The 25602-nt window shown below is 34.7% G+C and overlaps 3 protein-coding genes and 1 long non-coding RNA gene across 5 annotated transcripts in view; 2 read left to right on the top strand and 2 right to left on the bottom strand.

Moving 5' to 3' along the window:
* sff (BRSK family serine/threonine-protein kinase sugar-free frosting) overlaps positions 1-25602 on the bottom strand; it is a 50399-nt gene that overhangs the window by 9852 nt on the left and 14945 nt on the right. For both annotated transcript variants that reach the window (XM_076132644.1, XM_076132645.1), the window contains exons 3-14: positions 21070-21164; positions 20043-20128; positions 19286-19426; positions 17900-18050; positions 5326-5442; positions 4867-4965; positions 4027-4226; positions 2519-2654; positions 1469-1542; positions 616-677; positions 375-440; positions 175-246 (exon numbers count right to left, since the gene is read on the bottom strand). In XM_076132644.1, the coding sequence (XP_075988759.1) occupies positions 175-246; positions 375-440; positions 616-677; positions 1469-1542; positions 2519-2654; positions 4027-4226; positions 4867-4965; positions 5326-5442; positions 17900-18050; positions 19286-19426; positions 20043-20128; positions 21070-21164 (1299 nt within the window). The remainder of the gene's footprint in view (positions 1-174; positions 247-374; positions 441-615; positions 678-1468; positions 1543-2518; positions 2655-4026; positions 4227-4866; positions 4966-5325; positions 5443-17899; positions 18051-19285; positions 19427-20042; positions 20129-21069; positions 21165-25602) is intronic.
* LOC142984892 (uncharacterized) lies at positions 6016-7415 on the top strand. Its single transcript, XM_076132761.1, has one exon. The coding sequence runs from the start codon at positions 6143-6145 to the stop codon at positions 7298-7300; it is 1158 nt and encodes a 385-aa protein (XP_075988876.1). The 5' UTR covers positions 6016-6142; the 3' UTR covers positions 7301-7415.
* On the bottom strand, positions 8362-11073 carry LOC142984903 (uncharacterized). Its single transcript, XR_012960170.1, has 4 exons — positions 10508-11073; positions 9935-10077; positions 8921-9106; positions 8362-8512 (listed from the first exon to the last, which is right to left on the bottom strand). It is a non-coding gene; the product is annotated as an uncharacterized LOC142984903 (long non-coding RNA).
* On the top strand, positions 11304-16722 carry LOC142984873 (kinesin-like protein KIF23). The gene has a single exon (XM_076132732.1). The coding sequence runs from the start codon at positions 11389-11391 to the stop codon at positions 14032-14034; it is 2646 nt and encodes an 881-aa protein (XP_075988847.1). The 5' UTR covers positions 11304-11388; the 3' UTR covers positions 14035-16722.

Below are 25602 nucleotides of genomic sequence, written 5' to 3'. Positions count from 1 at the left end.
TTATTATTTTATTAACTAGTATATTTTATTGGATTCTAATGTTAAATTGTTTATTAGTACATCTTTAATCTAAAAAACACTGAACATTTAAATTAAACATTGGTTCAAAAATTATCAATTAAATGCCATGGATGAATGAATGATGAATTGATAAATAAATAATAAATAACTTACTTATATTGAGACTAATAGTAGGTCCTGTGGAGTTGGCCCTTTGATGATGATGTTCACGAACTGACGGAGATGCTGCAATCAAAAATAAATTAAACCATTTATTATTAAGGTAAAATGCGTGTTCGTGTTAATTCCCGTATTCCATTACACATTAAATAATGTTTGTGTGTTTTAAATAATTTGGTTTTGTTGTTACATACCTAGTGGTGATCCAGGGGTGGCTGGTGTACCTCCCAATGACGACACCCGGTGTGGAGTGTGTCCTGCTGTAGAACACAGAATTTAAACTAATTGCTGAAAGATTGCTTAACTAAAGTAATCCAAGCTCTATCTCCCATCTATCTTTCACAATGTAAATATGTACAAAATTATTTATTAGGTAACTGACTGCTGCTCTTCGAGATAAAATAGATTACTGAGATATACATAATATATACTTACTAGGCGGACTGGCGGGTAACTGCGGGGAGCTGCGCCCCTCGCCCCGGCGGCCCGACGCCGACCTGCTGCGACCAATCCTGTGCTCATCTCTCACACATTACATACAAACATACATACAGGCGTAGCTTGGCATAGTCTCTTTGTAAAAGTAATATTCTTTAAATTGACTGTTTTAACCGTAGTATATACAAATTTCCATTATTTGTTTGGTAATAGTCCCAGCTACGCCTATTTCAAATTGCTACGGCGTTTTCTAGACTATAAAGCTTTGGAAATAATTATAAAGTCTATGACTACATATTTAGTAATACACTTAGGGTATATAATTTGACATATTGTCTTCGAAATGAGGATATATATTTGTTTTCTTTTTATATTTCATCGTATAGTTAGTGGTCAACCTAGTGTCAAAGTTGTTCAAGATGCCCGAAGGTCTTTGACATGGCTTAGCGACAGTTATCTTAATTGACAACAACCGGAGTCGACTTTTTACGTGCCCTCCTAAGCACGTAGATGCTTAGTTAAAATACCACTAAACGGTCACCCATCTATAGAATAATCGCGATAAGGGTTGCTTAATCCACAGATCGTTTACCGACCGGTGAGCGCAACTGGCTTTAAGCACCTTTAGAAGGAAATAAACATAGAGAGCCTAATTTTATAAAAAAAACGTGTTACAATCTTTTTAAATGGTAGCTTCTCTCAAAGTTCATTAAAATAATTAAGTTGATTTTCCAAGTTTTGTATCTAAAAAAAGGCTAAAAAGTACTCTATAAAAGCCGCTACAAATAAAATTCTTGCTTGCATGCTTATATTTTTCCTTGTTTAAATGTTAGCGCAAAGCAATAAGTACCTGTATTGTGATCTTCTAGGCGTTATAGGCGATCCTTCGCTAATTTGTCCAAAGTGTGCTGATTGACCGTTTACCTGAAACATAGAAAGAGATATAAAGTTAAATTCATCAACCTCAGATTTGAAACATTTGACAATGTAGTTCTAAGCCAAACTTCTATTTTTTGGTTCCAAAATGCTATCTATCTACTTTTGGGTTGAACCTATCTATACTATAATATTATAAAGCTGAAGAGTTTGTTTGTTTGTTTGTTTGAACGCGCTAATCTCAGGTTATAGGCTATATATCATCACGCTACGACCAATAGGAGCAGAGCACCAGTAAGAAATGTTACAAAAACGGGGAAAAATTTTACCCATTCCCTCTTATGTGACGCAAGCGAAGTTGCGCGGGTCAGCTAGTATATAATATCAGCTTAGCCTTTCTTCCAATTATGTTGGAGTCGGCTATCAGTCTCAACGGATGCAGCTGAATACCAGTGTTTTACATGGAGTGACTGACTATCTGGCCTCCACAACCCAGTTACCTGGGATATAACACGATACCTTTCGGTAAGACTGGTTGTCAGACTTTCAAGCTTCTGACTACTGTTAACGACTGTCAAAGATCTTAGAAAATGACAGCCGGGACCCACATTTTAACGTGCCTTCCGAAATATGGAGGAACTCGACATGTATAAGATGGTCACCCATCTTACAATAACCTGAGATTCGAATATGAGAGGCTAAGAACAGATTTAACAAAATAAAAAGTACGGTATGTGTTAATACAGGTTATAACTGTATAATTGACATTATTATTTGATGTAAATTATGTTGTACTAGAAGTTCGCATGCCTCTAGGTAGAATGTGGATGAACAATGTATGTTTAATTTATAAGATCTGTTATGTACCCATGTTCGTGGACTAATAAATGATTATAATTATGATTATGATTATGATTAATTACCATCCAAATCTGTCTGGAACTTTTTACGAAAAATATGAACATAATAATAATATTTTTATTATATCCATTCCCACAAACTTTTAGCTTTATAGTGTAGTTACCCGGCAAGTGTCCAGCCTCTTCCGTGGCGGGTCGGGCGGCGCGGGCGGCGCGGCGGGGCGCGGCTCGTCGTCGCGCGCCGGCCGCCGCCGCTTGCGCTCCAGGAGCAGGAAGTAAATCACTTTCTCTGTGTTGTGGCTGAGAAAATAAATATATTTTAATTTTGAACAGAATCCATTGAAAAATATATAATAGCATTCAAAATTCTGTACTCATGGTGAAGAAAAATGTATGCCTGAACTCTGAATTATAAATTAAAATCAAATAAATTTAAATCGAAACTATTATCATCCATTAGGTTCGAACCCGAGGCAACACACCAATGGCTTTTAGAAGTTATGTGTGTATTAGAAATAATTATCACTTGTTCCAACGGTTAAGGAAAACATCGTGAGAAAACCTTGCATGCCTAAAAATTTGTTTAATACACTTATTGCAAAGTCCCCAACCCGCACTTGGCCAGCGTGGTGGACTCAAGGCCTAACCCCTCCCTCATTACGTGAGGAGACCCTTGCCCAGCAGTGGGACATTAATGGATTAAATTTATTTTAATTTTATTATCATTTTATCATTCATATTTTTAGTTATATTTTTTTTCAGTTTTGTTTCTTGCTTTTTCTCGTTCTAGTGTTATGTGTAATACAATTATGTTTGTTTTTTTCTGTGCTATTAATTTAATGTTATTATTTTAAGTATTATTATTAAGTTTAAATTTATTTTCTGTTAAAAATCTTTGGTAACACTATACTAGGGTATTTTAAACAAGTTTAGATACTAATTTTTTATTTGTCTGTTTATAATTTCTACCTATAGTATATATATGTTACTGTAAAAGCCCGAACTGTGGTAAATCCTAAGATTTTCCGGTAAAACCTAAGATTTACCAACTCTCAATGGTAAAAGTCCGAACGTTCTTTTATTTCGAACTTTTACCACCATTTAATTGGCAAATCTTAGGATTTACATAATGACACGGTAAAAGTTGATAAAGTCATATTGTAATGTGTTTGAGCCGTAATATAATGATATTGCTAGGGATATAATTATATGCCGTAACATAATTATAATGAGAGTTTGAAGATGTCGCCGGAGCCCCGCTTCGCGGGGCTCCTCCTTCTGGGTGGTTTAAAAAAAAATAACCACGAAGGCTGAGGTAAGGTTCTAACCTAACCTACCCATGTCGGTTTGCCGAAAACTCCTTCTTTATAACTATCAAATTATTTTATATTAGCTACATTTACCTGCCCTTGAGGTATATCCTAAGATTTACCAAGTGAATAGGGGTAAAAGTTCGAAATAATAGAGTTATTTGGACTTTTACCGTTGAGAGTTGGTAAATCTTAGGTTTAACCGGAAAATCTTAGGATTGACCACAGTCCGGGCTTTTACAGTAACATATACATATAATACCTACCTGTTATGTAACCTAACCGTTAATGGCGGAATATCAAGTCGTATCCACAAAATACTTATAAAAATGAAAAAATTGTCGCTAAAAATATCTACTTACTGTGGACTCAATAACTCCTGTATTAACTTATCCCTCTGTTTGAAGCAGCCTAGACTGCATATAGCTTGCAGCACGTCGGGGTCTATGGCCTCGGCGGAGGGCAGCACCCTCGTCTGAACCACCTCCATCATGGGCAGCTCTTGTTCTAGCTCGCCGCGACCGCCTGCCGTCACCCAGGGGTGTCGGGTTATTTCTGCCAACTGGAATTACAAATATTATGTTAGAGGCCGCCCACGTCTTCGTCCGTAAATCCCGATCCCTCAGGAACTCCGGGATAAAAAGTAACCTATGTGTTATTCTGGGTCTTTAGCTACCTATATACCAAATTTCATCGGAATGGGTTCAGTAGTATTTGCGTTATAGTAACAAACATCCATACTAGTCACAAACTTTCGCATTTATAATATTAGTAGGATTTTTATCGGACTTGCATGAAAACTAGGTAGGTATCTATAGCAGATGGACAGTTAGAAATAGTATTTTTTTGAAAAGGTCTCTTACTCTTTTCCGATAAGTTTAAATGATATGGGGAATCGTTAAGATTATGTGAGTAAATTTAAAACATGAATGACCCCTAACAATATATTTTTGCTAAATGCTACCAAAAAAATAAGACGTTTATCGAATACTTACTGGACTAAATTTTGTTACTTTTCTGAAGTCTTATATGATTGAACAATTTAACTTATTTGAAATATTATGTAATAAAAAAATAATTTAAATCAAACTATTTATTTTTAAAACAAAAAATCTTATTAACCCCTGTTTGCTAATTATAACATCGCTAACTAGCGTCATCTATTGGATGGAGACAAAAATAGCACAATAAAAACAAATTACCGTCATTCTCTTCTCAGGATTTACTTCAATCATCCCTCTCAATAATTGTTGACAGTCTGGCGGGACGAAGTGTGGAACGTGGAATACACCACGTTTCACCTGAAATTATAAATAAAATGTTTGTAAGAAAACAATATATACCGGCGCCATCTTGTGAGGAGTAGATAAAACTATCAATTTAATACAAAAAATATAGACCGACAATAAAAATTGATGATAGCTTGAAAAACTTCGCAGGTTTTTTTAGGCTTTACTGATCCATTGTCAAGCAAAGGTCTTCTCCAAATTCCTCCAGCAGGCTCAGAGTTAGAAATATTTAAAAAAATAGTTTATTGCATAAACAAATTATTACTTAGAAAAAAATATTCCTATCAGAATTTAACCAATTTTACCTACGCATTCGTACTTGGTAACCACAAAATTATTTATAAAAAATATTAAAAAAAAAAACAATCATACTTTTTCAAGTAATTGACGCAAGTTATCGTCGTCGAAGGGCAAGGCACCAACCAGCAGCGCATATAAAATCACCCCACATGACCACACGTCTGCTCGACGACCATCATATTTTTCTCCCTGGAAACAACAAACAAAATATTATTAGCATTATAAATCCAAATATTTTAATATTCTACATTTAACAGGTAGATTTTACTTAATTTTATACAAGAGTAGGTAGGTTTGTTTTATTTATGTGTATCGCAGGTATGTGAAAAGGAACGTGTTCGACCGCTGTTTCGATAAACATTAATAATGATACCAGGTTATGGACATTTACAAAATCGCTGGTAAGGTTTAAGCGGAATCAAAATTTATTTTATGCTGTTTTTTTTCCAAAACAAAGAAAATTGAATGTTGTTTTTTGTATAATTGTTTTTTTAAATGAAATAAGAAAATTCAGTACTTCACTTTCATATTTGTTTGTTCTACTTAGTATCTGGTTGCTGAATCAGTGTAAAAGACACGTAATAGACCAGAAACAACTTTCGCTATCAACTTAAAATCTAATATAACTTGAAATATTCACAAAAGTATTTTTTGTGTTTATAGACAGGCCAGTTTCAATGGTTTTAAATATGGGTAAAATTAGCTTACTACACCTGGCAACATCGTGTCCAGTACGTCAAACCAGGACTTTTTGGCGGGCTTTTGAACTACTAAGGCGCGAATTTTTAAATAATTTTCAAAAATTATTTCTCTTATTATTTCCATTCCAATTCAATTGTAAATAGTGTAAATATTTAAATAGTTGTATATATTTAAACATTAATATATAATGCCGGATGGAGATGGCGACGATCCAGGTGGAGGGGTCGAAAAGAGGAAGGTTCCGAATCGGAATCAAGGAGGACCAGATGAGTTCTACAAAACATTTATTAAACCCGAATACAAAAGAATGTTTGCTGAAAGTGCGGTGAGTGGCGAGTTTTCCGTATTTGTCGAGGGCCTCCGAGAATCGGAAAAAATAGGAAATGTTAATCCTATTATCACAACAAATTTATTTAAAAATGACATCAAGGGAATCACGAACATTAAAAGAATTAATCCCAATAAGATTTGCGTTACCTTTTCGCAATCAAACAATGCCAACAATTTTATAAAAAATGAAGCTTTTCTAAGCAAGCATCAATTCAAGGCATTTATTCCAGCTTCGGCAGTAGAATGCATCGGTGTCTTGAAATTTGTACCCACAAGTATAAGTAATGCTGAATTATTTAAGAAATTGAGCTCAAGATATGAAATAATAGCAGTCCGTAGATTTACAAAAAAAGAAAATGGTGAATTGAAACCATATAAAACAGTTTCTTTAACATTTTTGTCGAATGTTCTTCCAGAATATGTATACTTGGATTTGTTTAGATTTAAAGTACACGAGTATCATGCTCCATTATTACAATGTTTTAAGTGTTTTAAATTCAACCATGGTGCCAAAATCTGCAAAAATAGTCAAAAATGCTCAATTTGCACTGAGGAGCATCACTTTTCAGAATGTGTAAATAAAAATAATATTAAATGCATTAATTGTCAAGGTCCACATCTAGCTATTTCCCGAGAATGTCCTATTAAGAGGCAAAAAATTGAAGCTAAGAAAAGTAAAACGTATGCCAATGTTATTTCTGGCAATTATAGAAATAATAATATAAGTAACTACGAAAGGAACTTTCCTCAAATTTCTACTGTAACTAAAACCAATACTAAAACTTCTAATCCTGCTTCTCTTTCTTCCGTAGTAAGTCGTAAACCTTCACCTATTCCCACTGCCGCATCAACTAATTCTGAAACAATTTCCAACGAAAGATTGATTAACGAAATTATTAATAACGATTTTATCAGAAAAGGTCTTATCGGGGCGCTTATTTCAATAGGCAATGAAAACAGGGCCATTACTAGCAACGTCATACAAGATATTTTAATTAAAACTTTTAAAACTTAATCATGGATAAGTCTTACATAAGAATATCACAATTTAATGTTGAAGGTATTATTAACAAAAAACCACTTTTAATAAATTTTTTAAAAGACAACAATATTGATATTTGTTTACTCAATGAAATTTGGCTAAAAGATAAACCCGATTTTTTTATTACTGGTTACAATTTCATTAAACAGATAGGCCTTAATGGTAGAGGTGGCGTAGCAATTTTGATTAAAGACATTTACAAATATTCTACAATACATATCCCATTTTATGATTATTTACAGTCTGTAGCCATATCTCTAGTAACTTTACATGGAAACTTGACCATACTGTGTTCCTACTGTCCTCCTCCAGGGGGCAATAGTTCTAGATTTAGGGGTAGGAAACTTAAACAGATAATAAATAGATTACCTAGACCACTCCTATTTTCTGGAGACCTAAATGCTCATCATGTAGCATTTGGCTGCCACAGAAGTGACAGTCGTGGAAATGAAATATATAATATCTTAGATGAATGTGACTTGTGTATACTTAATTCAGGTTCCCCTACTACAGTAGGCAGGAGTACCAATATGCCCTCAGCAATTGACCTATCATCTGTCAGCCCATCTCTGGCCCCAATGTGTAGCTGGATGGTTCATGATGATCCTATGGGAAGCTATCATTACCCTACAATTGTGGATATCCAAACCTCCATTGATAAATATCAGTTAGGAGAACCGGTAGATCGTTATTTATATAGTAAAGCTGATTGGAATAAATACAACTCTTGCTCAGAGAAAATATATAATTATATTAGTATTCAGGACACAGATCCTCTTAAACTATATGGCGACTTTTGTAATTTTTTAAATACTATTAAAGAACAATGTGTTCCTAAAATTGTGAAATCTTCCCAATCTATTATGAAAAAGCCAGTTCCATGGTGGGATTCAGAATGTGCTGAAGCAGTTAAAAACAGTAAACAAGCTTTAAATTACTATAGGTCAAATCCAAGTTTAGATAATTTTATAAATTATAAAAAAATAGATGCCATGAAAAAAAGATTATTAAAGGAAAAAAAGAAACAAAGCTGGACCAATTTATGCGAGTCATTTAATAGATTCACACCAATTACTACTATTTGGAATTACATTAGAAAATTTAAAAGGCTATCACTTGGTAATAGACACCGTAATGATGACTGGATTCCCTCATTCTTCGATAAATTTGCTTCTCCGATTGACCCTGTAAATTCCGAAAATGATGAATTATTAAATCAATATTTCTCCCAGAGTAGTAATGTAACCACAAATTTTCTGATTGCCCCATTTACTTGGCAAGAGTTTAACACTGCTCTGCTGCATAGAAAAGATACATCTCCTGGACTAGATGATTTTCCGTACATTATGATACGCAATTTGCATAAAAATGCTAAAGAAGTATTGTTAAATATTTTTAACATACTATGGGACAAGCAAATTATACCACAAGCTTGGAAAACACAATGTGTTATTCCAATTTTAAAACAAGATAAGCCTCCTAATCACTTCAACTCATATAGACCTATATCATTAGCCTCTTGTATAGGTAAGCTCTTTGAAAATATTTTGAAAACCAGATTAGACTACTTTGTAGAATCAAATAACCTCTTACCTAATCAGCAGTTTGGGTTCAGGAAAGGTCGTAGTGCAGTAGAAAGTTTTACTTCTTTGATTTCAGATATAAAAAGTTCTTTTCATAGCCACTCTTCTACTGTTTGTGTCTTCCTTGATATCCAAGGTGCTTTTGATAATGTGATTCCTTCCACTTTAATTGGCATATTGTGCGATATTGGCATTCCTGGAAAATTTTGTAAGTGGATTTATAACTTTCTTTATGATAGAACAATGTATGTTAAATTCAATAACATTCTACATGGTCCTAGACATGTATACAAAGGAACAATGCAGGGTGCGATCTTATCACCTTTGTTGTATAATTTATACACTAGTCAAATTAATAAATATCTAAATAATTCAAATGTGAACTTCTTACAGTTTGCTGATGACTTATTGTTATATAGTGTTAATAGTAATGTAAATATTTCTGTAAGTAATCTCAATATTGCTTTAATTAAACTACATGATTATTACTTCAATAAACTAGGTTTAGAAATTAGTCCTAGCAAAAGTGGTGTTATGATTTTTTCAAAAAAAGTATTAGATTGTGACTTAAGTATAAAATACAACAATTCATTACTTCCAATTATTAGGGAAAAGAAGTTTTTAGGTATCTACTTAGACCCAAAGTTGTCTTTTGAGAGTCATATAAACCACTTAATCAAAGCATCAAGTAGGGGTCTTAATGTTTTAAGATCTTTGGCCGGTGTGCATTGGGGCTCTGACCCAAAAATTTTGTCAATGTTATATAAAAGTATTGTTCGCAGTCACTTTGATTATAGTTCCCTAGCTTATATGAATTGTAATTTATCTCATATAAGGAAACTAGATGTAATACAAAATAAGGCTTTAAGAATTATTACAGGAGCAATGTGTTCTACTCCAATTAATGCCATGCAATGTGAATCTTGTATTGAACCTTTAATCTTTAGACGTTTACAACTAGTATTCAATTTCTGTTTAAAAACACTAAGTTCTTCAAACAATGAAGTAATAAAAAGAGTATTACCTAGACAAGCTCTTGAGTTGTATGGCAGCAGCTCTCCTATAACTGCCTCTGAATTAAAATCTGGTCATAGCCCTGAACTCCTTCGAGTTGCATTAAATGTATTCTCATATTCTGTCAATATGTACAAAGATTACCCTTGGCCTCTGTATAAAGTAAAATATGATGCAGTCATTAATAATGAATGTACAATCCTTCATGAAGTCATTTTTAACCAGTCAGACTTATCTCAGTTTTTAGAAAATAAACCATATTATACTTTATACACAGATGGTTCTAAATCTAACCATGTAGCATGTGCTGTATATGACCCTCAATTGGGTAAAGTAAATAGTTACAAATTAGATACAAATTGTTCAATATTTACAGCAGAATGTTATGCAATTCTTTTAGCACTGCAGCATATACATACTGTAGATAATGATGACTTTCTTATCATAACAGATTCAAAAAGTTGTCTTATGGCATTAGAAAATTGTACATTAAAATTTAACACTAACTATATATTATACAACATTAAGGAAATAGTCCTTAACTTAAGTATTAATGGTAAAATTGTTAAGTTCTTGTGGGTACCTGCACATAAAGGCATCACTGGCAATGAAAAAGCAGATCAGGCAGCTAAAGGGGAATGCACAGAAGACCATACTAACATATTGAAGATTCCCTATACTGATTTCCACACCAAAATCTCCATAGACCTCAAAACATTGTGGCATGAGTACTGGAATATAGTTAGTTGTGAGAAAGGAAAATGGTATGCAGCTATTCAGGGTTGCCCGCCCGCCAAACCATGGTATATAAATAGCAAGATTAAAGGACTCAATAATAGAAATTTTATAACAACAATGAACAGATTAAGATTCGGCCATTCAAGAACTCCCACTCACTTGTACAAACTGAAAATAAAGCCTGACGACAGCTGCGAATACTGTGGAAAAGCAGCAGCAGACATTATGCACTTCATTTTTGAATGTCGTCAATTCGCAATAGACAGGCTATTATTAATAGATAATCTACAGAATCTGGATCCCAAATTTCCGAGAGACTTAAAAGAACTATTGAAGAACCCAAGATTTTACCAACCACTATTTAATTTCATTACCAATACCATAACTTCGATATAACCACAGATTATAATTTTCATAAATACTTCAGGCTCAAAAGTGCTAGATCACAGAGCCGTAAAACGGAATAACCAAAAAAAAATACGTCAAACCAGCTAACCAACGGCCAAATATTAACCGACCAAATACTAACGCTTCACGCTGTCACTCGTAAGTGAGACATAAATATACGTCTGACATTTGACAGAAAGAGACAACGAACGCCGCATTTTAATAATCGAAATGTTTGTAACAATATTGATCATTCATAAACGACCGTTGCTTTGATTTCATCAATCCGTTGGAAACATAATTTTGTGATAGTGATTGTGGTATTGAAATACGTGTAAAATGAAGTCTGCTAAATCGAAACAGAGACTGAACGACATGCGGACGCCCGCTAGAAGTAGACAAAATCTAGTTGGCGAGCGAGATCCTGTACAAGTTTACTGCCGACTTCGACCTATGCAAAGGGACTCTGATGCGCCCTGTGTGAAGATAATTTCGCCGACTACGGTGCTCTTATCACCTCCAGCGACGGCTATAAGCTACAGAAACGAAAATGCGAAGACTATGAAGTACACTTTCAAGGAAGTTTTCCCGCCCGAAACTAATCAACAAGATGTGTTCGACAAAGTCGCTTTACCGATCGTCGAAGGCCTGATCAAAGGTAAAAATGGCTTGTTATTTACCTACGGCGTCACCGGCAGCGGTAAAACCTTCACAATGACGGGAGAACCGCAAAACTGCGGCATATTACCGCGAGCTTTGAACATTATTTTTAAAACGATAAATGACTTTCAAGCTCACAAGTATGTGTTTAAACCTGATAAAATGAATATGTTCGATATTCAAACTGAAGCGGAGGCCATGTTGGAACGGCAGCAGGAGCTTCATAAATTTAAAAGTGGAAGGAAAAATAACTCAAACCCAGATTTAGCTATGTCTTCATCAGATGTGACAAAAATTGAGGGTATCAATGAAGATAACCAGTATGCAGTATTTGTAACTTACGTAGAGATATACAACAACAGCGTCTTTGATTTGCTTGAAGATGGGCCACCGGTGAGCCGTAATCTACCTGTAAAGATCATCCGTGAAGACGCAGCACACAATATGTATGTACACGGAGTCACTGAGGTTGAAATAAAGTCAGCGGAGGAAGCATTTGAAGCTTTCTATTTAGGCTTGAAAAGAAAACGTATGGCCCATACAAATTTAAATGCGGAGTCAAGTCGCAGCCACTCTGTTTTTACTATAAGACTGGTGCAGGCACCGGTCGATGAGATGGGAGAAGCGGTTATCCAGAATAAAAAGTTCTTAAACATCAGTCAATTGAGTTTGGTAGATTTGGCTGGTAGTGAACGTACAAACAGAACTAAAAACACTGGCCAACGTCTCCGAGAAGCGGGCAACATTAACAAATCATTGATGACGTTAAGAACTTGTTTGGAAGCATTACGAGAGAATCAAATTAATGGGTCTAACAATATGGTACCGTACAGAGAGTCTAAGATCACACATTTGTTCAAAAACTTCTTTGAAGGTGAAGGTCAGGTTCGTATGATTGTCTGCGCAAACCCTAGAGCTGAGGACTATGATGAGACAATCCAAGTTATGCGGTTCGCAGAAATGGCTGCTGAAGTAGAAGTAGCTAAGCCTCAAGTTATTGACGTTGCTGCTACTATTGGCTTGACTACTGGCCGTCGCAAAGCAAATAGACTATTTACCACCGCCAGAGATAATCTAGCCAGACCTGAAGCTAAAGATATAGAGATGGACTTAGGTCTTGTATACAGCCTAGGTCCAGACTTCCCGAGCCTAGAACTAAATAGCTCGCAAGCAGCTCATATTATTAAAGAACTAATGGCACATTTGGAAATGCGGATAAGTAGACGAGAAACTTTGAAGAGAAGCAAAGCAATCAAGGATGAGAGACTCCGTTCTGCCTTGTTGGAGTTAGAGAAAGATTCTATGGAGGTTCGGAGCGAAAATCGGTCATTGAGAGGTCAGTTAGCTGCTGCAGAACGTAGAGTAAGAGCATTAGAAGAACGCCTGACAGCTACAGAGAACGCGTCACTCTCTCATCAGCGTAAACTATCAGAATTGACGGAATACTCATCAAATCTCAAACGGGAGCTTCAAGAAAAAGAACAGTTGCTCAGCCAACACAAATTCGACAAAGAGAAACAGAAGAAGATTCTAGAAAAGCGATACAATCACAAAATAGCCGCTGAACATGAAAAAGCAAAAGAAATCAATTGCGAGAAGGAACGCCTTAGAAACGCGATTGAAGAAAAAGAAAACCGCTTGAAGATTATTGCTGAAGTCTTAAACGCTGACCGAGGAGACAATATAGAAGTATATCAGAAGACTACAGGAGAAATGGGTGCTCAAACAAGCGGAGGACGGGAATTCACTCCTGGATCCACTCCGAGAGCTTTACCAGCACATTTATTGACTCCATTCAGCTCGGCTGTCCAAACTCAGAACACAAACCAAGCAAGAGACACCCCAGCTTCATCTCGTCGTGGAGTAGCTATCGCTAATCCGAGACATCGCCGTTCTTTATCAGCCGATGGCCGAGGGTGGATAGAACATGCTCCAAACAAAATCGTCCCAATGGGTACCGTTATGAAACCAAACATTGCTCATAGCAAAGTGGTGAACAAACTAACTAGTGTTAAAGATATAGCGAATTCGAAAACATCGAAATATTGCCTGATTTCCCAAGAACAAGACACTGATGGTGAATTAGAAACTAAATTGTATAAAGGAGATGTAGTTCCTACATGCGGCGGAGGGGCTCAGGTCATATTCAACGATGTAGAAATGTTAAAACAGTTCTCTCCTAACCGGGACTCTACACAATCGCACTCTCATCGTGTGTCTGGGACGTCCTGTGCAAGGCATTCAGGGAAACGTAGAGATACAGGCTGCTCTCCGCCTCAAACACCTTCCAATACTAGTAAGAAACAACGAGTAGATGATGATTGAGAATTGTAAAGGTTATTACTTTAATTTTATTGTATTATGGTACTGGTTTAGAACTATTGTGTGTATCAGTTGATAACTGTTGTGTAGTACATCACTTTTTTTCTTAAATGATGGTGATTAAATTGTTATGTCAAAGCAGCAATGTACTGTTTTTGCAGTTGTATTATGAGTCAAACTTGTATGTAACATGTATTCAAATATAACTTTAACTAATTTCTTGAATTGATTTTGTGATTACAAAAGTAATTAACTAGGTATACCAGTACCATAATGTAATATTAAGTATTCTCAGCTAATCTCCTATTCTATGGTAAAAAGTTAGTACACCATTCGATCTTTTGATAATATACAGAATGTATAAATCCTATTTGTTGATTAAATTGATCACTTTACTCAAATAATACTTAGCATTTTCTTTCAAAGATAGTATTTTGCATTTTCCGTTCTGATTTTTGGCTGAACTTTGCAACTAATCTCGCAATTTTGTGAAGAGTTTTTGCACCAACAAATAATTTAGATTATTTTCTGTTAGCTGTATAAGCCTGCAGCTTATTGAAGTTCTAAATTCTGAACTAAGCTGGACTATATTGATAAAATATCAAACACAGTTTTTTTGTTATTTAAATAAGTAAATTGTTGTTTTTCATTTTCATCATTTTAGTTCTAGTGTTGTACTAACTTTTAAACCAATATGTATTTGTTAAGTTTTTCTTGAAATAAGAAAAGAAAATAAGTTATGTTTGTGAGTAATTCTCATACATTAATCAAATTTAAACTTTAATTTCAGTTTTGGTTTTTTTTTTTGTAAAAATTTTGAAAGTAATTTGTATTATTAGGTACTAAAAAGTTAATATATTATGTATATCTTTAATATTCTTGTAGATTTTTGCCCAAAAGTGGGACTTATAGCTTAAAATGTGAATATAAATTTGTCAGTTCACAATTGTTCATACCAATTCTATTTCTCTAATTATGAGAGATTTCTAAACAGTATATAGTAGTATGAGAGATTTCAGTAGTAAACTGTTGTATTACTACAAATAATAATCTTTATATCCTTCACATTCTGTTTAAATGCCTGTTTTATAACTGCTGAATAAGTGTCAGATTATCTATTCAATAGATGAAGTAAATAAAATAGTATTTCAGTAATTTGAACAACTTTTTAAAGTTAAACTTGCACAGAAAATGTATGAAAAGAACTGTCAAGATTCCTGTAAATCCTACTAATATTATAAATGCGAAAGTTTTGTGAGTATGATGTACAAATGTTTGTTACTCTTTCACGCAAATATTACGGAATCGATTACGATGTAATTCGGTATGTAGGTAGCTGAAGACCCAGAATCACACATAGGCTACTTTTTATCCCGGAGTTCCCGAGGGATCGGGATTTACACGGGAAAGGTTTCCACGCGGACGAAGGGTGGCCTCTAGTAAATAAATAAGATTGTTTTAAGATGTTTGAAGATTATCTGACTCTTATTCAGAATTATTAAAACCAGCAACTAATATATTATTATTATATTGTAGTTTATAAAAAAAGTAATATTATTTTCAAATTCCATAAAATATCCTTTTATTTAAAAGGTTTGTGATTTTTTTCGAATAAAAAGACATTTTTTGACTGTGATTAAAGTAAGATTGCTCATTTTTGGTACAATATTTTTGTGTGGTTATTCTAAAAGACGGATTTTGAAAAGTGCCTCTTTTTTAAGTTCAAAAGGTAAAACATGGCAGTTGTTCTGTTTAGTTTAAAATAAATATTACTAATATAGTTATTAGATAATTTTATATTTAGATCTGATAAACCTAAGCTTTGTTTAAAACGCAGCCTTGTACGAAGGGCGTAACGCAGCATCAGAAATATGTACACACACACACATTTCGGTAAAAAATTGCTATCCATATATGCTTAGAAACCGACGTATTAATAAAATGATAGATAAAGCTTATCTTTAGTAATTAAACAACGGATAGATAAAGTATTGAAAACGGAAAATAAACAAACTTTTTTGTTATTAGATTAATTAACAAACAGGATTTGAACTCCGTGACCTATTAAACAGGAAGGTGCAGGGTTCAAATCCGGTCGGGTAATTTGGTAAACAGAATAGTTACAATCTCATTCAATTATAGTTTTTGCTGTGGGTTCTTTTAACTAGTTGATCCCGCGCCTCCGCTCGTATTTTTTGTTGAAATAGTAGCCTGCCTTTTTCAAAGTAACTATATAAAGATGTATTTGTTTGTCTATCTTTTACGTCGCAATGGCTTAACCGATGTTCAATATTAGCAATGTTGAGGCTTACTTGCTATGAAGTAGCAATTGCCAAAACAACCATTAAAATTTGTGAATCGCTCAAATAATTTTTCCGTGAAGGAATCGAACCCACGACCTCCCGTAGTGGAATGGCGACCGTCTTAACCACAGAAACTTAAATTTAAACTTTCATAACAGTCATAACTCGCTGAATTAACAATAATTTTTGTTTACCAACATCTACCCACGTACAATTTGAAGTCATTTCAATTAGGGTAGTACAACAATTGTCACAAGTGGTCTGCGTCGATGTACTTAATTATGTGGGTATGGGCTTATTTGTAATGTATCTAGTATTATTTAGATAATAGTCACTTGTATATTAAATACGTTTTCTTGTGGATTTGTATTAAAATACTTTTCCTATTTTTGGTGGTTTTATTTATGATGTGAATGAAGCAAGGGAAGTTTGTAAGGATCGTACCAAGTGACGTTCTTTAGGGTCTGCCTAACCCTATGCGAACACTAGCGGATAAAAATATTGCACAGTATGAATGCTAAACGGTAACATTTCATTTCATAACTTATTTCGTGTAATATAGACCTTAGAACATTTCAGTCTAATTTTTGATTGTCAATGATTTGTATATCAGCCTAGCATTTCTTCCATATTGGAGTCAACTTTGCCTTACCTGATGCAGCTGAATACCAGTATTTTACAAAGAGCAACCGCCTATCGTAGCCCTCGATAAAATTATTTATCGTCAATCTATACTAATATTATAAAGCTGAAGAGTTTGTTTGTTTGTTTGAACGCGCTAATCTCAGGAACTACTCGTCCGATTTGAAAAATTCTTTCAGTGTTAGACAGTCCATTTATCGAGGAAGGTTATAGGCTATATATCATTACGCTACGACCAATAGGAGCAGAGAAGCAGCAAAAAATGTTACAAAAACGGTAAACATTTTGACCCATTCTCTCTCATGTGACGCAAGCGAAGTTGCGCGGGTCAGCTAGTGGTAACTAACCGTAATAAGTGTCATGTTGTTGACGTTGCCTGATGAAAAGGTACCCTATTTTAACGGTCACCCGTTTGGATATCCCTTTTACAAACAGTAATGAGATTAAATTAAGCAGGAAATAAGCACTTTATACTCGAGTGGTGACGATTGTTATTTATAGTTTTACTACTGAGTAATCTTTTAAGAATAGAATATCTTAATGCAATGTCTCCCTATATACCTATCTATACTAATATTATAAAGCTGAAGAGTTTGTTTGTTTGAACGCGCTAATCTCAGGAACTACTGGACCGATTTGAAAAATTCGTTCAGTGTTAGATAGCCCATTTATCGAGGAAGGATATAGGCTATATATCATCACGCTACGATCAGTACGAGTAAAAAATGTTACTAAAACGGGGAAAATTTTGACCCATTCTCTCTTATGTGACGCAAGCGAAGTTGCGCGGGTCAGCTAGTAACCTATAATTGGATAGTCCAACATTAAAATAACCTAATATTTATAGACTCTTAACTAATCCATTCTTAGAATAAGATAACGACTGTAAAATCTATAAAATCTGTAATAATCAAACTACTCACTCGGATAACTTCTGGGCAGGCATAATGCGGGCTCCCACACGAGGTTTCCAGCAGCGAACCGGCCGGCTGCAGTGATGCCATGCCGAAGTCAGCTATCTTGATGTTGTTCCTCTCATCCAGGAGGAGGTTCTCTGGCTTCAGGTCGCGGTGACTGGAAAAAAAAGAAAAAATTACATATTTTTCTTAGTTCAACTGATCATTTCCATTGCCTTGGTCTTTCTATTGCGTCCTGCTTTTGTGGCACAGTCGGTAGTGTATGCGACTGCTACACAAAGGTCTTAGTATCGAATTCTTGGTATGGCCAAACAGTATACTTCCTGAGCTTTTCTTTAAGAATTTCGCAAAGTAACCCGGAGTTAGGAAGTTTAGATATGTCGTAAGCCTCTGTGCTTCGACTGTAAGAATGACATCGCACTGATCAGGTCAGTTACACAATCAATAATTTTTCAATGAAAATGTCCACTGCTTATTAGCCGTATAAAAGACCTGTACCATAATTTCCTAATCATTTATTTTATTTTTTACTATGAGTAAACCAAGTTATATAATCAACCATATAGGATTCACAGCTTGGAAGAGCTAGAGACTATGAGTAAACCTAGTTATATGAGTCTACGTCCTACGCTATATGTTTCCTCGTAATTAATCTAATTACTCAGGCCATAACTTTAACCTCGAGGCTCATGGCAGCGGTGCCAGACAACCCGATTTGCAACCCAAAATGTAATTACGAACCCACGTTTAAAAAAACTGCATGGACAACGTTTTTTTTAGTCACAGTAACGCAGGTCGGACGCTCCCTCTGGCCTCGGGCATTTTACCGTTGAGCCATCCTGTTGCAATGATTTTATACTAACGAGAGGTAGATAGATTTACCACCAAACGCCTGCCGGCTATTGGAGCTCTGATGTACCTACGCATGTTATGGAAATGAAGTTTCGGACACTGATATTTAATATAATTTTCATATCGGTTTCGAAAACGGTTACGAATAACAATAACAAATTATTTTGGAGTAGTCCGATAGCAATTTACTACCGACCTCAACACCTCATAATCAGCTGAGTACTATACACTACCACCCAAAGTCCGGTCATTGAACTCTTAGATACGGCTACCAGATGCAGACGGGTTTTTAGAAAAAAAATTATAGTATTGAGCTTAAGCTACAGCAGTCGCCGCCAATCGCTTCTTGTGGCCTGCTAATGATCGCTCGCATCGCACGCAAATCCAGTCATTAACTGTAGCCGGCTTCTCAACGCCCTTATTCGGCTAAGACGCGGACTGCTGGCTAAGCGACCATTGGCTACATCTAGAATCTTAACTGAGCCACTAGTAGTTCCCCCGTGCAGTAGTTGTAAAGTGAATTGTTAACTATAAACTCACCATATAGAATGGCTGTGACAGAAGTCAAGCGCGGAGATGATCTGGCGGAAGAACCGGCGCGCCTCCTTGGGCGTCAGCCTGCCCTTCTTGACCAGGTAGTCGAACAGCTCGCCCCCGCTCACGTGCTCTAACACTAAATATCTGAAATATATAAAATAACCAATCAGTAACTGTTTCAAAACAGGGGAACTAATTCAAATACTAAGGTACAGTACAACGGGATTCTCTATTAATATCGACTACCGAAACCAGCTGTAGAAGAATTTTGTATGAAAAACTGATCAGCGCCTCTAGCGGGCTTTACAGGAACCATTTTTGCAGTACATTTTAAGTGTCAAACTCACAATACTTCGTAGTATCTGCTGTGAAGAATTGCGCTATAGAGAAATTCAGTGGCAATGTGCCCATTCGTCACGGTTTTCGGCTATAAAAATAGCCGCAGAAAGAGATAAACTATCCTGTGGGATCAACCATGGATTGGCTCCTTAGCAGTGTGGTCAATAACCGTAATTGATAGACACATTAATATTTATCAGTAGGTAATTCGTGTTCAACAATCTTTCAGAATTATCTGGGTTAAAAGAAATAGGATATAATCGCTTTCAAACTATAGTTACTCGTATAATATAGATGCAGTTAAGACCCAAGTCGAAACGAACGGTTACAATATGCAACTGTGTGTTTACTATTTGGTAATTATATGTAGAAAAGTCTGCACTTATATTATTTTACAGCATAAAAATGTGTAGGTACTTACAAATATTTCTTATTCTCGTAAACATCGGACAGTCCTAACACGTGGGGGTGCTCTATCAATTTCATTATTGCTATTTCTCGCTCCACCTGAAATATAAAAACACAACAATTAAAATTATTGTTTCCTATTTTATACGAAGGTACCTACATTAATACGCTAGCATAGATACCTACAGGTTCTTTCGAAAGGTAGGTACTTATGATAAGAATTTTACCAAGTTTTCGTAGAATTATACACATTAATTCATTTTTTACTTATGAAATGCGTTATTAACTCATAAAAAAATACCGATATACCGGCTTACTCTTGACAGAATCTAATTCGATTGAATCATATAAATAGCAGCCCTAAAATTGGCTTACGTGTTTATGACAATCGGCTCTTCCCAATAAAATGCTCTATTTGATAACCCTTTAACCTATCAAATATTAGTAAATATGTAAAATATATTTATTTTTTATTTACTTTTATTTAACCACGGACATTGAACCAGTGACCTTGTGTAAACAGTCGCAAATCTTATTAGCATTATGCGCGGTACAATGTAACAATCTTGTTAAACTACAGCTAAGCCAATACGCTCAAAGGCTTGTGTTTATTCATTTTAATATCGACATTATACTCGACGGTGCAGTACTTAAGGTGGGTGCCATGCCACCAACAGTGCGTAGGGAGGACAATGGTTCGTTTCCTAATTGGAACAAATATTTGTGCGATCATTTTGGGTCTGATTGTACTTTGCGTTCGTGATTTATATGTTTGTTACAGCGATACAAGAGCAATTCTAAGTGCGAGAGTTGTTTTTTAAAAAAAATTGTGTCATCCACAAATAGTTGTTTCAAATCTGTTTGTACTTTGCATCCGTTGTTTGTATGTTTGTAAAAGTCCCCGCGACACAAGAGCAATTCTTAGTGCGGGAGTTGTCTATTTAAATAAAAAAAAATCATACAGTCGAATTGAGAACCTTCTCCTTTTTAGAATTCGGTTAAAAACAGTAGTCTATCAGAGTGCTTATTAAAGTACGTACCTTCATGAGTACGCTTTCGCTGAGCTTCTCTCGGTTGATAATCTTGATGGCCACTTTCTTGCCCGTGACGCAGTGCACCCCCAACTTGACCAGACCTGGAAATTAACAAATGAAAGATTTAAATAGATTATTCATATATTACATACATAATATCATACAATATGGGTAGACAGACTACCAAATGTAGGCTACCTGCACAACTGTACAAACTTAGACTTACCAAATGCTAAATATACATATTACATAAGTATTTGACGTTTTACAGAGAGTAGCAGGCCTAAGAGATTTAAGTAAGTAAGTACATACATATATTATGTCCTAGTAGTTCCATGTAAAAGGGGCCAGCCTGTTGTCGATATACCTACCGGGCATGTTATCAAAATTGGGACTGCTATAGAGAATATTTTTGTTTTTGAAAATTAATTTTCTTTGATAACCGGACTTTTCATATTATTACACATTTAGGTACTACGTGTAATAATATGACTTACAGTAAAAAAACATTTTTACCCGCAATAAAAATTATATTTATTGATCATAAAAATGTTCATTTGGTATAATTTCCCGTTAAAGGAATCGTCCTAGGATAATATGATCAAAAGTCAAATACACTAGCTGCTTGAACCAGCAGACAAAATCTAGGGTGAACAAAAAAAATTAAATAAACGTAATTTCTAATTAGAATAATTCAGTACCAATCTTCCCAAAAGTTTAAATTAATTAACGTAAATCGTAAAATCTTTGATTCAAAGAAAATGTTTTAAAATATTTGTTTAACGTTTAACGAGAACAATAAAGTTTCGTAGAATGCAACACACAGACGTTTAACACAAAAGTATGGAATTATGAAAGAAGTGTCTACTTTCAGTTTCCTGTAAAACTGTTGATCACTTATTAAGAGTTGATATTACCACAAATGTTAACCAGAAAATAAAGGTAAAAAAAAAATTGTGAACTTTTTTTGTAAGAAATTATAAGTCAAAAAATAGTGTTGACTATTTCATTCAAGAAACTCGAGTTCTACAATCGCCATTATTTTAACTTGATTACAGAAATCCTTCATTTATTATGCTGTAGAATATTTCTTATGAGATCACCTGAATATTGGTAAAAACTATATGAAAAACAGGTCAATAGTTTTTGAGATTATTGCAATTTTGCATGTTTAATGCAGCACAACACTTGATTGTGTCCAGTTCGACCGCGCGGCCATAGCGTTTTTTTTTTTAAAAAACCATGACAACTTTTTGTAAAAAATTGTCAAAGTTGATTCCCAAAACCATAAATTTGTCAAAGATACGGTTAAAAAGTTATCAGGGTTTGAACATGGCCGCGCCATTGAAACGCGGCGAACCGCGCGGCCACTGAGATCTTTAAAACTAAGCCTTGTAGAGACCTGAAATTTACGCAAATGCAAGATTTAATTTGTAAAAAAATTGTAAAAATATAAAAAAAATACTCAGGTTTATAGTTTAAGAGCTATAACACTAAAACCGAATGGCCGCGCCATTGAAACGGTGGAGAAAACGCTATCGCCTGTATCTCGCTGAAAAAAATCGCAGAGGTGTGTAGTTTATTGTAATTACCCAGATTTGAATTTGTCGAAACTAGGAAAAATACAACAAAAATTCCTAGGTTTATATTTCAGGAGCTATAAGACTAAAACGATATGGCCACGCCATCGAAACGGTGAATAAAACGTTATTTCGCCTGTATCTCGCTGAAAAAGCATCGCAGAGGTCTGGAGTTTTTTGAAATACCTAGATTTTAATTTGTCAAAACTAGTAAAAATACAATAAAAATTCTTAAGGTTATATTTCAGAAGCTGTAGAACATTATCAGTATGTGGTGCGATAGGGTGACCATGTCTTATTGTTTACAGAATACTTTCTACTTATTGTTACAGAAATTATAATTCAAGGATTCTAAATAAAATTAAAATGAAACCATAAATATAAAAACAATTATGTTTATTGGTTTAAAAGTCACATAAATCACAGAATGTTACAAATTAAAAAAAAAACTCAAAAATCACAAATTGTTTACTTACACTAAGATATAATCAAAAATCACAAATTGTTTACTTACACTAAGATATAATCAAAAATCACAGATTGTTTACTTACACTAAGATATAATCAAAAATCACAAATTGTTTACTTATAATTGTTTTTATATTTATGGTTTCATTTTAATTTTATTTAGAATCCTTGAATTATAATTTCTGTAACAATAAGTAGAAAGTATTCTGTAAACAATAAGACATGGTCACCCTATCGCACCACATACTGATAATGTTCTACAGCTTCTGAAATATAACCTTAAGAATTTTTATTGTATTTTTACTAGTTTTGACAAATTAAAATCTAGGTATTTCAAAAAACTCCAGACCTCTGCGATGCTTTTTCAGCGAGATACAGGCGAAATAACGTTTTATTCACCGTTTCGATGGCGTGGCCATATCGTTTTAGTCTTATAGCTCCTGAAATATAAACCTAGGAATTTTTGTTGTATTTTTCCTAGTTTCGACAAATTCAAATCTGGGTAATTACAATAAACTACACACCTCTGCGATTTTTTTCAGCGAGATACAGGCGATAGCGTTTTCTCCACCGTTTCAATGGCGCGGCCATTCGGTTTTAGTGTTATAGCTCTTAAACTATAAACCTGAGTATTTTTTTTATATTTTTACAATTTTTTTACAAATTAAATCTTGCATTTGCGTAAATTTCAGGTCTCTACAAGGCTTAGTTTTAAAGATCTCAGTGGCCGCGCGGTTCGCCGCGTTTCAATGGCGCGGCCATGTTCAAACCCTTATAACTTTTTAACCGTATCTTTGACAAATTTATGGTTTTGGGAATCAACTTTGACAAATTTTTACAAAAAGTTGTCATGGTTTTTTTAAAAAAAAAACGCTATGGCCGCGCGGTCGAACTGGACACACTTGATTAACAAAAATGTTCCTGATCAACATTTTAAGTTTCACCATAATCATTTCTGTACGTTTTTTGCTAAAGCATAACTGACGAGCGACAGACATCTTCATCTATAAATTACTTGACTCTACACGCGACTTTGTCCAGTTAAAAGATTTTCCAGGGTAATAATACGTATCTTTTTAGGCAGAGAAATCTTTAGCATACATACTAAATCGTGGGAATAATTTTATACCTAACACTAGCTGACCCGGCAAACGTTGTTTTGCCATGTAAATTAAAAAAAATATATTGTCACTTAGGTATGAAAAATAGATGTTGGCCGATTCTCAATCCTACTCAATATGCTCACAAAATTTCATTAGAATCGATCAAGCCGTTTCGGAGGAGTACGGTAACGAAAACCGTGACGCGAGAATTTTATATATTAGAAGATATACCTTGCATTAATCAAAGTTAATGTTCAAAGCCTAATAGAGTAGGTTACATGTTAGTCGTTGGCGCGGCTGCCTGGAGCCTCGCCAGCCGTCACGCTCTCGTTACGTAACCTGATCTGTGTCTCACGGGGTTAAACGGTATGAGGGTAGTTAGACAGCCAGTAGGTAGTTAACAGATATAGAAAAGACTTTTTAGTATAATTTGTCAATGTCGGCAAAAAATGGGGGTATTTTTTTATGTTTTTGACAGTCTATGGATGTTCTGTTCAATTGTTAATTTTTTTTATTTATTTAGACAAGAATATTTGCAAGATTAATAAGATGTTTAAACTTAATCATATTATTTAATATGTACAAAAAATAAATTGTTATTTATGTTAGTTTTCAAATTGAGTTATCTGACAATAGAAAAGTTGTGAATCTTAATAAAATTGTAAGTATAAAATTTAATTTTAAAGCAAAGAATGAACGAAATCATCGTGGTAAACCCTTGCATGCCTGATAGTTGAAAGAATGCAAAATGCCCACACTAATAAAACATGGCGGAATCAAGGCTTAAATTTCTCATTAATGGTGGACGTTTATGACCAGTTAAAGAAAAAAAAAACTAAAAAATAAGAGAATTTCAACTAACTCTTATGTAAGTTGCACTGCGTTTTAAAGATTTCGTTTAGGAAAATTTACTTCGTGGTGGTATTAACAGCTCTACACAAGAACAAAAGAATGCTAAACATTTACGAATACTGTACACAAGTCAGTAGTAACCGCTCAGTATTGTTTGTGACGCGACACGCTGCACTGTACGTAAATAATGACGGTTTTATACGGGTAAGTTGAATAACACTGCAATTTGTGTAAAAAAAGCCTTCATCTATACTAATCTATACTAATATTATAAAGCTGAAGAGTTTGTTTGTTTGTTTGTTTGAACGCGCTAATCTCAGGAACTACTGGTCCGATTTGAAAAAAAAATCTTTCAGTTTTAGATAGCCCATTTATCGAGGAAGGCTATATAGGCTATATATAGGCTATATATCATTACGCTACGACCAATAGGAGCAGAGCAACAATAAAAAATGCTACAATAACGGGGAAAATTTTGACCCATTCTCTCTTATGTGACGCAAGCGAAGTTGCGCGGGTCAGCTACTCTTCCTTAT

Source organism: Anticarsia gemmatalis, chromosome 28 (genome assembly GCF_050436995.1).
Source record: "Anticarsia gemmatalis isolate Benzon Research Colony breed Stoneville strain chromosome 28, ilAntGemm2 primary, whole genome shotgun sequence".
In the NCBI taxonomy this organism is placed as follows: Eukaryota; Metazoa; Arthropoda; class Insecta; order Lepidoptera; family Erebidae; genus Anticarsia; species Anticarsia gemmatalis.
The sequence above is the reverse complement of the archived record's forward strand: the minus strand, read 5'-3'. Positions and strand labels throughout refer to the sequence as shown.

Excerpts from the sequence above, each read along its gene's own strand:
- LOC142984892 (XM_076132761.1), top strand. The coding sequence starts at position 6,143 with ATGCCGGATGGAGATGGCGACGATCCAGGTGGAGGGGTCGAAAAGAGG.
- LOC142984873 (XM_076132732.1), top strand. The coding sequence starts at position 11,389 with ATGAAGTCTGCTAAATCGAAACAGAGACTGAACGACATGCGGACGCCC.